Source organism: Protopterus annectens, chromosome 4.part1, assembly GCF_019279795.1.
Source record: "Protopterus annectens isolate FY-2018-M chromosome 4.part1, PAN1.0, whole genome shotgun sequence".
Taxonomy (NCBI): domain Eukaryota; kingdom Metazoa; phylum Chordata; order Ceratodontiformes; family Protopteridae; genus Protopterus; species Protopterus annectens.
Genome location: NC_056734.1, coordinates 442788485 through 442807726, shown reverse-complemented (window position 1 = coordinate 442807726; position 19242 = coordinate 442788485). Strand labels below are relative to the sequence as shown.

General features: G+C 39.0%; 1 protein-coding gene across 8 annotated transcripts in view; it reads left to right on the top strand.

The window, feature by feature from the left end:
• Positions 1–443: 443 nt before the first annotated feature.
• The window catches only part of LOC122800909 (hepatitis A virus cellular receptor 1-like), a 327925-nt gene continuing 309126 nt past the window's right edge, over positions 444–19242 (top strand). For 2 of the 8 annotated variants that reach the window (XM_044070254.1, XM_044070257.1), the window contains exon 1: positions 446–681. In XM_044070254.1, the coding sequence (XP_043926189.1) occupies positions 573–681 (109 nt within the window). In that variant the 5' untranslated portion in view covers positions 446–572. Of the gene's footprint in view, positions 682–19242 lie in introns of all 8 variants that reach the window. The other 6 variants (XM_044070256.1, XM_044070260.1, XM_044070261.1 and 3 more) reach the window with 5 other exon arrangements.

Below are 19242 nucleotides of genomic sequence, written 5' to 3'. Positions count from 1 at the left end.
AGACACCCCCATGCTTATCTAGTTTAATAGTTTCAACAAACATTCTAGTTGTCACAACAATATTACAAATATTGTTTAATGTGGTCAGCATGTTTATACATTTGGTCATTTGTTGCATTTACCACGTTTATAATATTTCTTCACAACAGCTGCTAGCATGATAATTATTAACTCTGAAAGAGAAGCAATGCAGATTTACTTACCAGAATGGGTGGGGCAATGAGAAACAAAGGTTGAGGCTTTTGTCAGGTTTCCGCCTCCTCCAAAGGTGGCAACCCCAAGTGCAACTAACATTTTATGAAAAGCACAATTACATCTTTGTCATAACAACTCCAGTTTCATGAATTGTTTGCGTTCCATTTCTGGCTTTGTTGATAGCAACAACAGACAAAATATTACACTTTTCAGTTGTGAGAATGAAACTAGAGTTGCTGAAGTTAAAACTGGTTTTTCCACTTTATGGTTTATAAGCATTTAAGAAAGGCTTCACAAAAATAAACAGGGAAATAAAAATCGTAGTTAGTTGCTGAACTGAAAAGCTGCTGTTGATGTTTCTTGATTAAACATATTTTATGATTATGACTACAGACAAATCTTACATAACAATCTCAAAAAGTATGCCGACCACCACTCTCCTACTCTTGATTCTGCTCGATAACGTTTCTACTCAAACTATTCCTGGTAAGTACAAATCTAGTTTCTGTCCCTCTGTTTTTCTTTTCATTACCTCCATTCTCTGAATTTGCTTACAGCATTGTTTTAAACAAATGTACTTGAAACACTTAGAGCCGCATTTGTGAAAATACTAAAACTAAATACTTCAAGGCAGGTTATTCTTCTGTGCTGGTTCTGGACTTACTATTGCATAACATACCTTGTAAAATATACATTAGTATCAATGCAGCAACTTGGTTTACTATGACCAATTTCTATCTATTCAAAGTTTCATGCGGTTTTTTCACACTTACTAGCTGTTAACTGTTCAAGATATTTTATCTGCCTTGATTACAGTTCTATGCATTCTTGTACATTAAGGAACTATTCATTGTGAAAAGTTGAAATTTTATTCATAGGTTATCAAAGGATTGCTACAAAATGCTTTAATCAATTTTGATCCTGTAAGGAAAAAAACATGGAATTGCATTTAAGCATTTATTTATTTACCAAAAAGAATAAACCAGATGAAATATACGGAGAACAGATGCATGATTCCTCCTGAAGTTTTTGTAATCTTACAGTAGAACAGCTAGGAACTGTACCAAAATGCTCAGTTTTCCACATCAAGGAAAAATACTTTCATGCCATGGCATATCACTGGTCATGAGCACACTTAAACCGCAGACATCCCAACTATGTGCACAATATATGACTGTGCATCTGATCTGTTACTGTGCTGTACTACAGAAAAGAGCTGTGCAACTGCCACATCTGACTACATAGCATGTCTAGTCGTGTTTCAGTTATTACTGCATAACATGTCTCACCATCTTTATGCTGGGAGGGACATTAGCTGCACAGACTTTCACCAGTGTAGAATACACCAATTTTAGATCAACCATGGAGCATTAAGTGACATTCCCTAGAAGGATACTGCACAAGTCAAACACAGAGAAAGCAGCACTCACCAAAACTGCAGGTGAAATAAGTAAAAACATTATTTTTTTCTCAAGGAACAATCTCCCCCTGTGCATCCAATATAGGAGACTTTCTAACTATAACCACTTCTTACTTAAACGTACTAACACCACAGTCACATAACTTCAGAAAAAACAAGAGATAAAACACAGTAAGGGTGAGGCATGGCTCGCACAATTGCAATGCTAATATTCCAGGAGCTGAACTTTGTTGAGTTTGACTCGTCCCTACCTTCTTGGGGAGTTTGACTTTGACTTGTAAATCTTCCCCAGCTAACTGTCTATCACCCCCTGAGAACAGTGTCCTACTGTCACAACAGTTCATACCAAGAATCCCGCAAGACTAGAGATGCTATACATGCTGGTGATTTCAACGTCAAATCTTGGTGTTACAAAACAGAGTGCTGTGGCTAAGGATATTCATATAGTAGATTAGACCAAGACAGTACAGTTCTGTAAAGGTCCCATGGCCTATTTAACCCAAGTGTTTAATAAAGTAGGACAATGCTTTCAAGAATTTTTGTTGTCCTTTTGTACATATCATGCTTAGATACTGAACCTACTCAGCAGGCCAGATATGGAAAGGACTTGCAACTACACATAATATCCCTTATCAACAAAGATAGAGTTAAGCCATTTGAAGCCATACAATTATGATTTGCAGACACCAGTTTCTGCAAAAAGGCACTTATCAGATGCAATACCTTGAAGGAAGTATAAAGCCTTAAGAGCAGATACTGAGCACTGGTGTAGCACATGCCTAACGGTATGTCAGTAGCAGATTCAGAACGTTCCTAGGAAACTGGAATAGATGATATCTGAATAGTCACTAATTGCATTGGATGTCATAGCTTCCACCACAAGTTCCATTTCTACTTATATTAAGTATTGGGAGTGACAATAGTCATTAGAAAGTATGGCACAGTCCCTGGCTGTCTTCATCTCCAGCCTATATTGCCCAGTTCATTATCACATTGACCTGGCATATATAAATCATATAGGCACACACACACACACACACACACACACACACACACACACACACACACACACACACACACACAAATTGAGTTCACTGCAGCCATGTACTTTGGTGTTTTTGGCACAGTTGGGAAGGTACTGCATAGGGAAGATAGAAGACAAAGTACTCAGGATGTGCATCTTGTGGTCTGTGCACCCTGAAGCTGCACAGATATGCTTTGCCCAGATATTTGCTATCAGTGTTTATCAATGTAGTCAACAGATGTGACTGCTGTGTATTGCAATGCTTATAACTAAAATACTGATGTTCACACAAATCAGTCTCTGTAATATGTTATTCAGGTTATGGGGTAATTCTTTCTAGACAGGAAGTGTATCTTTCCAAAATTCACTTGGGCTGCTGTTTCTTGACAAACAGCTGTTGCTTCATACTGCAAAACCTGGAATTGTTCCAGGATATTGATGCTCAGAATGACCACGAGTCTAGGACTTTTAAGATTCTGCCATGCAAATAAGGTATGGAGTAGCTAAAGTGAGAAAATGAGAAGCCACCATGTTTTGGACATTAGTGTTTCTCCTACAACATGACAAATTTAAGATCACAGGCACCAGTGACCGAATGATTAGCAGATAGCCAATAATGCCACCACATTGATTTCTGTCTTTTCTGAAGTTGCATGTGTTTTGTAATTGTGTGATCTGGGTTTTGCTGTATTTAAATATGGAAGTGTGAAGGATCTGAGTCCCTTCTCAATAAAGAGAGAAATATGTAAGTATGCTTAGAATCTCTTAGTAACATACACTTTTTGCTGCCTAATAGTCTGTCAACTCTCTTGGGAATTGACCTCATTAACACAGGAGATTAAGGCTATGAACTAAAGTAACTTAACCAAACTATGCTTGAGGACATCCCTGAATAGAGATACATGTGTCCAACAGACTTACCAAGTTAACAAATAAAGCAAAAGAGAATTATATACACAATTAATAACATACTTCCCCCTGGCCAAACCACAACTCCTCCCAACTTACCTGATAAAGCAAACAATATTGCTGAACAATTTAACATATTCTTCACTGAAAGTGTTTTAGCACTGACTAAACATTGCAATTCTCCCACAATGCCAACACTCAACAATCCAAGCAATTTTCTAGATGCATTCTCATTTCAGACAATCCCAAAACAAACTATTGTAAAACTATTAAAGACATTGAAACCCACTTCACTGGCAGCAGATAACTTGCCAGCAGAATATCTAAAATTAACAGCCGGTGTTATTGTCGTCCCTTTGCCAATGCTTATAAATCGCTCTATAATGAAACAGTATTTGGAAAATTGCATACATTAAACCATTACATAAAGGAGACAATTCAACAGAACTAACAAACTACCAACCCATTGCTATACTTTCAATACTTTCTAAAATTCTGGAAAGATGTATCCACTTTCAACTTCTTAAACACCTTCTAAACAATAATCTCCTCTCATCGTCACAGCATGGATTCCGACCATATCATAGGGGTCTATATCACGAACTCGAACTTCCAAAATGTCGAACACCATAAGTTCGAACTTGGAAGATCAAATTCAGATAACTCTGAAACTCAAAACAGCGAATTTTTTCCCAGGGAAAAAATTTGCTGTTCTGAAAAACACACACATAACACAATCACACCAAACACCTTCAAAACCTACACTAAACCTAACATACACCACTATCTATGCACTATCCTTTACCCAGCCCTAACCCTAAAGTCTGTCACTACCGCACACTTGCCTGACCCACGCCCTAACCCTAAAGGCTGTCACTATCGCACACTTACCTGACCTGCACCCTAACCCTAAAGTCCGTCACTACCCATTCGTACACTTACCTTGACCCGGTCCGAAAATGTTGAAGCCACAAAAAATGGCCAACCAAATTCTTTCCCTGGGAAAGAATTTGGGTTTCCGTGGCTTTGACATTCTCAACTTTCGAACTACCAAGTTCGGCCTTCCAGTATTCGGCGTTTATGTTTGATTTCTAGCACTACTACAGCTCTTCTAAGTTTCACTAATACTATAAATAAATTCAGAGATGATGGCAAAATAGTGTCTTCAGTCTTTTTGGACATGTCTAAAGCATTTGATACAGTTTCCCATACTAAGTTACTGTCCACTCTGAATAATCTTAATATTAACCCTGATACTGTTAACTGGTTTCAAAGCTGTCTATCTAGCGACCAGCAAGCTGTGAAATGGAAGCAGGATCTATCCCCACTACTTCCTGTTACACTTGGAGTCCCTCAGGGTTCAATCCTAGGGCCCCTCCTCTTCAGCATATTCATAAATGATCTTAATAGTGCCTCCTGTCAAGCATCTATCATACAATACGCAGATGATTCAATCCTCATATGTGCAGCATCCACAATAATTCAGCTTCTTACAGTCACACAAAAAGCCTTCTCTGATATTGAAACATGGCTAGCAAACTCACAACTCATTCTCAACCCTAATAAAACTAAACTTATGATCTTTCCTCCATCTAAATTTACTAACCTCCCAGCTAACTTTTATATCACTGCCAGTAATTTCACTAGGATTTTCTCAGATTCCTAAACAAAACTATTAGGTGTCATAATTGACAACAGACTAAAATCTGACATACACATTTCTAACACAATCAAAAAGGTTCACAAGAAAATGGGAACAATGTATAGAAACAACAAATTCTTAACAGATGCTGCAAGAATAGTCATAGCTAGAACCCGCCTTCTCTCCTCACTCTTATATGCATCCCCCATACTTACCAACCTCAAAAAGTCAGAACTAAGTAAATTAGAATCATGTTACAATAAGATTGCCAAATTTGCAACAGATTCCACACATGCAAACCATCACTGTCAGTGCATCACAAATCTTTCTTGGTTGGAACTATCTCATGTTATGAACTATTAACCAATTAATAATGGATCACAAAATAATGCTCAATCCTGACAACGTACCTTCCCTAAAAAAATCTTCTACAACCCTATTCTAACATTTGTAATCTTTGATTATCTAACAAAGACTTACTCCAAGTGACCAAAGTATCCAATACAGCAGGCAACTCTATTTACTCTTTGTTGCCAAAAATTGGAATACCCTTCCACATAGTATTAGATCCATAAGCAATCTTAATAATTTCAAAATATCTCCCAAAAGACACTTATCTGAATCCTGGCTTTGCACATGTAACACTCCAGGTTAATTATTAACTTAGCACTAATTTGGCTGTACTAACTCTGTTAACATATCCCTTCTAACAACACTACTTCTCCATAAGTAGTTCATTCCTAGCTACAACTCTCACAATGGAAGAATTACTAAGTACGCACTACTTTACCTAAGTGATTCTACCTACTTAATTTCCTAACTAATGTCATGTTCCTCCACATATATAAGTTCAACCATATATTTTTCTGTATTCAACTGTTTAAAGTCTTGTTCTATTTGATACTATGTATATATTTTTGTTTTTACAATTTTATCCTGTAAATGTGTTAACACTCATTTTTTTGTCTATAATTTATATTACATGATGTGATGATTTTGTATGTAAGTTTGGGCTGGAACTTTTCTCCCTGAGCCTCCGCTGAAAATGGGCACTGCCCCAGTCGGACTATCCCAGTAAACAAATGTAAAATAAATAAGTAAATATATAGGACCAACTATAGAAACTAATGTATATATTGTACATTACACTCTGCTTGATTGTGCATTGCACTGTGCTTATTCACTGGAACGTATATAAACAGATATTTCTACATAATTAGTCTGAAATGCTGTGTTATTGCTTATATTTCTGTATTTTTTGTTTGTGAAATGTTTGGCATTTTACTTGGGCTGAGCCTGAAATTGGTCAATATTGATCAGTGCACTACCCCAGTAAACAAATAGAAATAAAATAACATAAAATAAATACTCTACTCTCCTTGGTAATGCATATGCATAATGTATGAGGTGCACATTTTATTATACTATACAGATTCTCTATACTGCAATTAGATCCCCCATTTACATCCTATGGCATGTCTGAAGCATGTATATCTTTTAAAAGATACTTTAGACAAAAATGCAACAATATTATTCTCAGCATACATCTATTGTCAACCCAGGCAAACATTTTTCTGCACCACTGCTATTTTTAACAAACAACATATTATGGAGCATATCTTGAACAGGGGTCTTTTATCCTTTGCTCTCAACCTGCATTTTTAAATTTCACGGTCAATTCAGATCGGTTATGCTGACTGCTTTTCGGCAATATCTTATCACTAAGTAATTAATCAATGAGAATGATTTGAATGCAAATCTGAGTTTAAATAAAATATATTTCTGTATAATAACACAAAAAACTAATTTTTTATTCAGTGCTGAAGCAATGCTACACATCAGATAACTCGCAAAAAAAGTTTAATTGCAGCCCATGTTTACAATGCTTGCGGCATTTTGGAGATATAAGCATCTGCAAACCTGTGTTTTACAAAGCTCCGGTGAAACGCCAAATGTCCCGATCCAATAACCCTGTAACCTTTGCTAGCAAACCACAGTATAACCCCACAGCTCAGGCACATATAGTTAGAAGTGTACAGTAGATGTGTGGCTAATCAACTTCTTAAGGTTTAACATTTAAAGCAGCAATTACTGCCTATCCCTCTCTTCTTTAAAATGCAGTTGCACCATCTAGTGATTGTCACATGTTCTGTACTAACCCATATTCAGACCCTTTACAGAACAATGGCATATGCTCAATAACCCAGTACAAACAAATGCCAGGAGAAATACTAGACTCGTCCACTACCCCATAGTCAACAGTTTCATTTCACATGCAAGTCCAGTTTAAAAAAGACATTAAAAAATCTGGGTCTACTTCACATGACTGAAATCTCAAAATACTGCATTTCTTTTGACTGAGACCACAATACTTAATTTTTAAAACACTAAAAACTCATTTGAATGAATCTCATTATACTTAAAGCTTACAATGCTGAATTTCAAAATATTGAATTTTAAGCCATAGACATGCACACTTGCAACATCAATGGCTAACTCTTTCCAAAATTTAAAAATTACTGACTTACCCTCTTAACAGAAACTGGACGATATAAAACCAAACTATGTGGGGGGTTACGCCCTGGCCAAAACCCCCAAATATATATATATATATATATATATATATATATATATATATATATATGTATATATATATATATATATATATATATATATATATATATATATATATATGGTTTACTATTATAAAGTCGGTGTAGCATTGCACGCCTATGAACTATACTATTCGAACTACAGATGTTCGAATAGTTCATATGTGTGTCGGGCACGTAATCAAATGGAATATTTGCGAATGGTCTGTGCATTCACAACTATAACATTCGATTATGTACAGGGATTGCGGTACAGTGCGGTAAGGGAAATACATCCCTCTCCTCACTGCAGTGCAATCTCAGAGTTGGAATATATAGTTAGGGGGACTGTAGGGGGTGCAGCCCCCCACAAGGGGTGCAGGGGGTCTTGCCACCCTGGATAAACAGGATGGTAGGTTTCCTAGTTAGGGAGTTACGGGAAGGGTGGGATTGCTGTTAAGTGCCGAAAATGTCGTGATCGACATTCAGGGCATTAACAGCTGTTTTTCGACATTAGGTCCATTAGGTGATGTGTACTTTCGGCGAAACACTTCTCTCATAAGTACCTGTTTTTTCTTAACTTTAGAGATTTTAATAGTAAACCTATATATATATATATATATATATATATATATATATATATATATATATAGGTCCCTTTCAAATGGAATGGTCAACATTTCACAATGTTGACATTCATATGGCTGAGACCATATAATCAGCATTTGAAATGTTGACCATGGGGAATCAGCATCTCCCTACAGTGCGGAATGAAAAGATTTCCACATCTGCACTGTAGTGTGATCTTGGAGTTGTTATATTTAAGTTCCAGGGGGTGGGGGGGCGGAGCAGTGTTAAGGTAATTTTGTTTTGTTTTTTATGTTCTACTTACATGGTCAACATTTTAAATGTCGATCATACGGTCTCGGCGGTATGAATGTCGACATTGTGAAATGTCGACCATATCAAGTAGACCCATAGATATATATATATATATATATATATATATATATATATATATATATATATGGTTCCCATTCAGAAGCCTGAAACATCATAAGCCTGAAAATCAAAATCCTGAAACCAAAAGCCTGAAAATTCAGAATCCTGAAAACTCAAAATCCTGAAAGCCCAAAATCCTGAAAGACCAAAATCCTGAAACTCAAAATCCTGAAAACAAAAAATAGACATACTGATGTCATTGTGGCTTTGCTATCGTTAGCCCTGTGGTGTTAGGTCATGTGTTGGGGTCAGGTAAGTGTGTGGTTGGTTTTATTTTAGGGTTAGGGCGGTTTAAGTGAGTTAGGGTTTTTGGCATGTATGCAATAGTGACAAATATTGGGGTTAGGGGGCGGTTTAAGTGAGTTAGGGTTAGGTGCGGGTCAGGTGAGTGTGCGATAGTGACGGACCTTAGGGTTAGGGTTAGGGTCAGGGTCAGTTGGTAGATATTAGTGTCTTTATAGTGACATATTAGCATTATTTGTGTTTTCAGGATTTTGAGTTTCAGGATTTTGGTCTTTCAGGATTTTGGGCTTTCAGGATTTTGAGTTTTCAGGATTCTGAATTTTCAGGCTTTTGGTTTCAGGATTTTGATTTTCAGGCTTATGATGTTTCAGGCTTCTGAATGGGAACCATATATATATATATATATATATATATATATATATACATACACACACACACACACACACACACACACACACACACACACACACACACACACACACACACACACTAACTCCAGGATTGCACTACAGTAGGGAAAAGGGCATATATCTTTAATTACCATACAGTACTGTACACACTGCCACGACTGCTGGGAGCACATGAAACATCCACCATATTACTTTAGATACTTCCCATAAAAATGTAAAGACACATACCCACAATTATAAAAAAACTACAACACTACTTTCTACCCTACTGTCCGTATTCCGACAGTCAGCACTTTAAGTTGCAGTAATGTGTTTTTGTCACAAGCAAGTCACAGGTGAAGGGAAACACATCACATCTATAACTTAAAATTTAGTATTTTGAAATTCAGCATTGTAAGCTTTCAGTATAATGAGACTCAAGTCAAATGAGTTTTCAGTACTTTGAAATTTGGATATTATGGTCTCAATCAAATGAAATTTAGTATTTTGAGATTTCAGTCATGTGAAGTAGACCCAAAAATTCTTCTTATCTGCCTATTACCATGTATAGTCTTCACACAGACCCAGTCTACAAGCTCACTAGTGGACATGAAATTCTTTATTGTAAACAATACCACTAGCATTCATTGTAATGTGTATTCCAACCACAAATACGCACATACATAGAAACACACACACACACACACACACACACACACACACACACACACACACACACACACACAATTCAAGCCCATGGTAGTGGCCAAAACAAAAGATCCAGTAACTTATGTATGCATTAAGAAGCAAAGCTGTAATTCTGCCTTTAAGCATTATACAAATTACTGTAATATGGGTTGGCATGAAAATGTGTCACCTCAATACCTGCAAAAAGGTATTCTAGTAGAGTTCAACTCACACCTTTTATTTTGCTTTAAGAGACTTTTGTGTTAATGTGTTTATGTCAAGTTAGCTTATTGACATATATGTCTAAAATAGCTAAAACTCATTTGGTCAAAAAGCTTTTGTGGGTGTAAAAAAAGACAGGATGCATAATTGGCTGAATACTCATTTGTGTACATCCAATATGGCTGAATAAAGGTTTCATACAGTGTAAGTAAGTAGGAGTGTGTAGAAATATGACTTTTTAGCTGAAAAGATGGCGGTTGTGAAGATGTGCAAAATTGCTTTATAGTGGTTAGTGTGTATGTGCGAGTGTTCATGGCACAGACATAACTAGGGTGAGGTGAAGGGAACCCCCACCCTGGGCAGAAGATGTTAGGGGGCATATTCAAGAGTTATTAACCAAGGCTGTGTAATACTGGTATTCAGTTCTGTACTGGCGTTTCTGAATGCCGATGCAGAAATGAATTCTGATACTGCTCTTGTGGGCAAGCCTGCAGGACTGTACTTCAGAGCTTCATGTGTCACATAGGTTATAGCAAGACACTTGCTACAGTTTTAAAAGTAGAAGGGCTTTTTATGCTTTTCATTGTCGAATTGAGGGGCATAAAAAAACAACTTGGCTTGTTCCTGAGGCAGAACCCCAACCCATCCCCTCACACCACCTTACTTGTGTGCATAGATATTAGCTACAATTCTCAAGGTGTGGTTAAAAAGAGTGATCAGCTAAGATTCTCATGGTATGGTTAGAAAGAGTGATTCTGTTAATCACAAATGAGGTTCAAACAGGTTTTTTTGAAGAGAAAATCTTTATACCACTGGACACTGCTACTAAATGTTGTAGAATGGCCAGAGAAACACATAGGTTCATAGAATCATAGGTAGGTACTAGGCTATCTGCCAAAAGGCATTTATATGCCTAGCCAGAATGTGTTGGCTTTCGCCTCCCCCTTAGATTAGTTCCCTGTGCCTTTGTCCAGCAGAGCCACTGAAGTGATCCCAGGGATAAACTTTCTGTTTCCCATCCACTCATCAAGGTTTCTCTTGAAGAGTGTTAGCGAGGAGCTCTGCCTAATGTAGATTGGAATCTTGTTCCAAAGCATGGGAAGTCTCTGGAACAGGAATCTATCCCTCCAGCACGTCCTATTTATTGCTATAGTGAGGTTTAGATCCCTAGAGTGTGTGGCTCGAGGGGATAAGGTTTTGTTTAGGTGGAGCATGTCCATCAATTCTGGGTTGGACATGGCCTTGTATGTCAGGCAGAGATCACCTCTGAGCAGGCAGTATGCAACTGAGTACAGCTGGAGTTTCTTCAGTCGAGCTGCATAGGGCATCTGTTTGAGGCCAGTGATCCACTTGTTGAGGTACTTCTGTGGTCTTTCCAGCTGCTGCAGATGTCTTGTAAGGTACATCCCAAATGGGGCGTTGTACTCTATGATGGGTCTGATGAGTGATGTGTAGAGGGGCACAATGACCTCTTTTGATCTGGATGCAAACCCATTTGTGATTAGGTGGGCCACATAGAAGGATTTTCTAACCACTTTGGCAATGTGATCATCAAAGGAGAGATTACTATCTACTTGGGACCACAGATCCTTTTTTACGTTTTCCGTATTTAGGGGACTACCATCTATGTTGTAGTTTGTGGGTACTTTGTTTTTTCCAAAGGGGATGACTATGCACTTTTTGGCATTTAGCTTGAGGCCATGATTTTGACACCAGGTATCCGTTTCAGTGAGACCCTTTTGGAGGATGTCTGTGTCAGCCGGAGACTCAATTATAGCCCCTAATTTGCAGTCATCTGGGAACCTGGTCAGCCATAGTCCTCCTGTGCTTGCCTGTACCACTGAGAAGTATATGCCAAACAGGAGGGGTTCTAGGACTGAGCCCTGGGGAATGCCACTTGTAACTGGTTTAGAGTCAGACCTAGCTCCCACAACTCTCACCATATGGGTTCTGTCTGTGAGCCAATTGGCAACCCATCTTGTGACATAGGGGTTTATGTTCAGGCTGGTGAGCTTGTCTATAATACCAGAATGGGGAATGGTATTGAAGGCCTTTCTGAGGTCTAGATAGGCTGTGTGTACCACCTTTCACTTGTCTATAGCCTTGGTAACTGTCTCAAAGAAGTCCACCAGGTTTAGGAGACATGATCTGCCCTTAACAAAGCTGAACTGGGTAGGATCCAGTGTTTGGAGGTTCCCAATATCTCTGTTAATGAGTTCCATGATGATGCGCTCCATAGCCTTGCAGACCAAGCTAGTCAGGCTTATAGGGCAATAGTTCCTGGGGTCTGTTGTGGCTCCAACTTTGTGGAGTGGAATAACCATTGCTGTGCACCACTCTATTGGTACGTAGCCTGTGGAGAGGCTGAGTTTGAACAGTGTGTTTAGGTGAGGGGTTAGTTCATCTTTGAGCTCATGTAGGACGCAGCCTGGGACACCATCCAGTCCCATTGATGCTGTGTTTTTGGCTTTGGAGAGGGCTGTTTTAACCTGAGTGTCTGTTATTTCGGGGGCTCTACATTCTTCTGGTATGGTTATGGGCCCTTTTGGGGGTGAGAGGGGGTGAAGTTTGCACTGAACCTGTCCGTCAAGATATTGGCAATATCGGTTGGTTCAGTGTATTTTGTGCCATTCTGCACTAACGCCAAGCAGATCTGAGCATTGCCACTTAGATTTTTGACATAACTAAAGAATGCCTTGTGGTTATCTTTGGAGTCCTTGGCAAATTTTCTTTCGAAGCTTGCCTTGGACGATTTTATGAGGGATCGTAGTTTCTTGCTGATACTGATCAGGGATGTCTTCCCTTCTTCGGATTTACTCTTTTCTGAACTAGTTACCTCCTTCTATTGTATAGCTTGTTTATGGCAGGGGTCCACCAGACTGGTTTCCTTTTCTTGGAGGAGTGAGTCTTGGTTTTGCTTGGGAGAGCATGATCCGTGCATTCTTGTAGGTACCCGTAGAATGCATTAGTAAAGGATTTTGCAGCTTGGACAGTGTTATCCTTTAGCTTGGGGGTTTTGAAACTTTCCACCTAGGTCTTAAGTAACGTGAAGTTTGCTTTTGAAAAGTTTTTCACTGTGGTTTTCTTGTCCAGGGGTGGGGGCAGAATGTGGATATCCAAAGTGATTTGTTTATGGTCAGATCTAACCAACAAGGGGTTGACCTCTGGTGTGGAACACCTGTCGCCCATGTTGGTGATGATCAGGTCCAATATGTTTTCATCTCTGGTGGGAGTGTTGACCAGTTGAGCCAGGCTGTTTGTGTTTATAAATTCTAGGAAATGTTGGGCAAGGGAGTTAATACTTGAGTAGTTCTCCCAGTTAATGTTTGTGTAGTTGAAATCACCCAATATTAGGGTGTTTGGTAAGACCTTTATGTTTCCCAGTGTTTCCAGAAATGTGAAATGGGGGTCCTGGGACATGGTGGGTGATCTGTAGCAAGCTACAATTTGAATTGCAGTTTTGCCCGTTGTTAGTTGCACATGGATGATCTCTGAAGCATTGTGCTGTGCCAATAACCTGGAGGTGTGGGTATCCTTGATGAATATGGATATTCCCCTGCCTTTTGTATTTCGGTCCGGGTTCTGTGGCCGAAATGTATAGTATGAATTGTAGCCTGGTAGTGCTGGAGTGCTCTCTGGATCCTTAAACCAGGTTTCTGTTACTGCACATATATCAATTTTCTTCATACTGAGGAGTGCCTCAAGTGCATGCATTTTGAGGTTTAGACTTCTGGCACTAAGTAGCATTACCCTCAGATATTTGTTACTTGTGCTATTTAAGGTGGTGGGTTTGTCTTTTGAGCCTTGCCTAAAAAAGGCACTATGGGGGTGGCAAGAGCCTTGGCAAATATTCGAAAGCCTAAGGGTGACAGGTGCAAGCCATCTCTAGTGAAGCAGTGTGGCTTGTCGAGCATGTCATCCCAGGAGGAAAAACACTGGATCCCCTTTGAATGACACCAGAAACTTAGCCAATTGTTGAAATTAATAATTTTTTCTTTATAACGTGGCATCATTCTTGGTGAGGGCAGGATGCTACTCAGGGTCAGGGTCATATCAGCCTGGGCTATGTGATCAGAGAGCTCTTCCATGTCTCTTTTCATGTAGTCCAGGGAGGTATGGCTCAGGTCATTCACACCAACATGGATAATGACAGAGTCATATTTGTACTTGTTCTGGTGTGACCTGAGTGCTTGTGTTATGTGGCGGATCCTGGCACCTGACAGGCAGCTAACAGCAACCTTCTCCTTATTCAGCCTAGTGAGTGGGACGTCAGTGTGCCTGACTATAGAGTCACCTGTTACTAGTATGTTGGGTATGTTATTTTGCCTTAAGGGCTGTGATTGCGTGGCACACTGGTTTTGTGAAGTATGTGTATCATGGTTTGAGTTGGGTGGTGGAGGTTGCTTGGATGTCTGCTTTGGGGGACTCTGTTGCTTTTGCAGATTTTTATTTAGAGCCTCTGAGTATGTTTTTGTGTATTTATGTGTGTTTTTTACCGGTGCTGGTTTAATGGGTCTATGTAAGACTGGTGGTGTGATGCCAGTATTTCCCTTCTCCTCTTGTCTGTCTGATCCCCTCTTGGATTGAGAGAGCTTAGCCACCAGTTTGGCTGCATAATTGCATCTCTCACATGTATTAGTTTTTGGTGGTAGGAGGAGAGGGTTGTCTGTGTACATGAAGCAGTTGTAACATTGCCTCAAAATGCCCAGATTCACCAGTTGGACTGGAGAGTACACCTGAAACTGCCCTTTGGACATGCCTGGATAGGTACAGTGAACTGTTTTACTGAATGGCTGGTAAGGTTGAATAGAGAGCCTTGTCATTCTGTACAGTATAGGGGGGGTCTAGTGCTAGGGTTTATAAGTGCTTGCTATGAGTTTTGAGCAAGTGCCGGGCTGAGAAATGAATGGCTTGAGTGCTTAAGTTGAAAGTTTGTCTAGTTCCAAGGGAAAAATTGAACAGGAGACTTTGTGGAGCAGGAATAGTTATACCCTAACTAACCGGCGCTGCCCAGTATGCAAAACCGGCCAAATGTGTTTTTCTTTATCAAGGAAATGAAAGAGAGAAAAAATAGCCCAAAATAGCCAATAAACTACAAATTTCTAGGCTGAAACCACTCCTCCAGGGACAGATAGGCTGCTCAAAGCTCCTCTCTCTCTCACAGGTGAACAGAAAAACTTCCTTCTATCCAAGTAAGGTATGGGCAAACACAGGGATTTGTAACACAGCCCTGCATTCAGCACTAACCTGAAAACTGAAAGGCGGGAAACAAGTTTATTTTTTTGTTTTTTTGTTTTTCAGAAAATAAAGCAGATACAATCAAAAAAACACTTTAAATACACAGAAAAGGATGCTTATTATCTATCTCAGTTCAGAGTTGTAGTCAATGCCCCTAGTAATAAAGTAGGAAGAAACACAAATATAGTAAAATCAGATGAATAAATTGCAATTTTATATATATATATATATATATATATATATATATACTTGGCGACAGCTGAGAGAAGACCGACATGAACCGGAGAGCCAGAAGATCGATCAAGAAGAGAAGACCGAGAAGTCGCGGGTTGGTTCTGACTTTCGCTTAGCTAGCTGAGAAGACCGCCGACTCAGATCACTCCAGAAAGAAGCTTAAGAAGACCGACGCCAATCCTTGAGTTACAGAACATCGACAATGCAGAAGACCGACACGACGGATGACAACACCAACGCCGAGGATGAGGGAAAAGGAAAAGCAGGGCAGGTGAAGATGTTAGGGTGCTAGGTTGTGGGGATAGAGGAGTGTGGTTAAGGTGGGTCACAATGGGGATAGATATAGGGGGGGGTTAAGGTTAGGGTTAGGAGCTGATAGGGGTGGGTTAAGTGAGTTAGGGTCAGGTAGAACCATATATATATATATATATATAACAATAGAAAACGAACAAACTGATTTAAACAAGTTACCCAATTAACCAGAAAAAAGCTGAAAACTAAGCCCTGTTCCAACAACAGTCTTCAATCAGGCAAGTTCTAACTGCACACTCCCGCTACTAGGGAGCAGGGGAACCTTCTCCAAAAAAAGATGGCCTGGATCAGTGCTCAAGTTATACAAACAAAGCTAGATTCAGCTGGCCTGAATCTGGGCCTATGCTACAGCAACAAGGCGCACCAATTTCAGAAAGAAAGAGTTCAAATAAGCAGGCACAATAAGCCTGTGACCAGAAATTCCCAGCTCAGAAGGGCAGAATCCAGCATCTCCTCCCAGAAGAGTGCAGACCACAAACCTTCTTAATGTAGAATAACTGGCCTGAATCCCAAGTTCTTAAACTAGAACTAATACACTTTTAGAATAGCAGACACTGAGTCTTCAATCAGCAATTCCCAGCTTAGAAGAATGTAAGCTACCTGTCCTACCACAACAGTACAGACCACAAACCTTCTTAATGTAAAACAACTAGTATGAAGCTCAAGTGCTTAAACCAAAAGACTTAGAATAAGAGGTCACAATTTAATCAGGCTACTACCAAGCAGTAATAAATGCAGCAGAATAAATAAAATTGAGTACTTTTAAGAAGAGGCAAAAGCAAAATAAAGAAGGAGGAAACACAAATGATGAATAAAGTGCAAATCTTTTTTTGTTAGTAAAGTACAAGAAGAGAGGAAAGAAGAATCTAAGTGGGTTGGCCTTCTCAAATCTTCTCTCTGTATTAAGTAGAGTGAACACTAGACTCAGAATATGATCTCACTGTATTCGGTTAAGTGAGCAAATGAGATGGACTCAGGAGGAGTGTTCAAATACAGACTTACAGGAGGGGCAGGCAATTCTAGAGCCACCAACACTAACATCAAAACAAGAACAGTTAGGGTGGCTGGTGGCAAACTGCAGAAAGACCCACAGCACACCCCATTCAGTGAAACACAATTAGGTACAGAATAAATGAACAACAGTACTTTTAAAACTGCAAGTTTGTACTTAACTTCAGCTTTTAATGCAGGTGATTATAGCCAAGCAAGTCTCTTAGAAGTTGAGCATAAAATGATTTCTCAAACTTTGTGGCTAGCACTTAAAGTACAGAGGAATCCCTCTAGGCTAACAGTTAAATATCAGATAACAAGAAGTGAGAGGACAACCACCCCCTCTTATAGCAGAGAGACACACAGCACACGCTATTCAGTGAAACACACAATAGGGGTGAAAAAAAATGAAAACAATACTTTTAAAACTGCATGTTTGTACTTAACTTCAGCTTCTAATGCAGGATTTATAGCTGCAAGTCTCTCAGAAGTTGAGCATAAAATGGTTTCTCAAACTTTGTGGCTAGCACTTAAAGTACAGAGGAATCCCTCTAGGCAAACAGTTAAATATCAGATAACAAGAAGTGAGAAGACCACCAACCCCTCTTATAGCAGAGAAACACACAGCACACACTATTCAGTGAAACACACAATTAGGTACAGAAAAAATGAAAAACAATACTTTTAAAGCTGCAAGTTTGTACTTACCTTAATCTTCTAATGCAGGTGATTATAGCCAAACAAGTCTCTCAGAAATTGAGTATAAAAAGAGATATACCACACAGCACACCAGAGAAAGCAGAGACAGATGTCTTTTATGTCCAAAAAAGCTGTTGCTACAGTGAGCTGGAGTTTCATGTTACAAACATTAGAGTGGGTCTATGGGAATTCCTTTTGGGGATAGGGAAGGTAAGGACAACGTAAAAGAGTCCAGTCAGGCACAGTACATTTAGAACGGAGAACACATCAAATATACTCACTCTCATAGTGCCTTTTATGGATGTGATGGGACCTTTGGCACAGGCATTCCTTTTGTATATATTGAGCTGCGGCAATCTTAGGAACAAAAGTAGTTTAGAGTCTTTTTTGCTGGTCACCACCAGGTATTATTGGCAGATCTTAAAATGATGCTTTCCGGATGTATCCAGATATTTAAAGCATTTGGTTTAGGATGATGATGACAAATTTGGTAATTGTATTGACAAGGAGTAATGGACAAGAGGTACTGGAATCACCACATTTAAAGGGAAAATGTGTTTATTTGACAATAAAAGTTTAGTCATTCTTAAGAGATATTAGGGAATGAAAATGCAGAGACCCCTAAATTAAGTTTAAAAATGTGTTGGTTAGATGGTCACTAAAAGTGACTACACAAAGGTGAAGGGCTGATGTGCTTAGAGCACTTATTTTGCTGATGGTATGGATGACATGGTATTTATTAATACATGACTCTGAAATCACAAGAAATGAGAACATATGGCATTCACCATTGTTGTAATAAGCTGGCCGTGCATGAAGCATCGTGCTTTATTAGAAAGCAGATGAACATGGGGAAAAATGTAGAGGTCTAAAATGGTAGTTTAACTGGTAAAACTGAAAAAACATGGATAAGAAGTTAGCATGAGTAACAGAGGGATCAGATTTTCAAGCCTAGAGTAGGAGAGGTTGGAGGCGATAATGTCAGAAACATTAAGAGAGCTTTTGAAGAGGTGTTGGAAACTTGTGGATGGAAGGGAATTTGGAATGTGGAGGATCTCTTACAAGTGTATAGTAACAGGGAATGAAGAAGTTTCAGAATTTAGTACAGATGTATGGAGAAGTGAGTAGAGCTACACTAGCTTATCGGATTACTTGCAAGGTATTAGGACTCTAATGGAAATTCAAGGGGAACAAGAAAGGAAACAATACATAATGGATATGAAAATGTAGTTGGTTGTCCATTAGGAAGGGAAGAATAAGCCTTATATTTAAAGATACTGAAATGGGATAAATAGAAACCTTAGCAAAACTTAGAGAGGTACGGAGGTCAGCAAGTCAAATGTTGAAATATTTATTTATTTATTTATTTATTTATTTGTATTTGTTGACAGGGAGTGTCCGACTGGACGTAGGTCCATTTTCAGCGGAGGCCCGGGGAGAAAAGC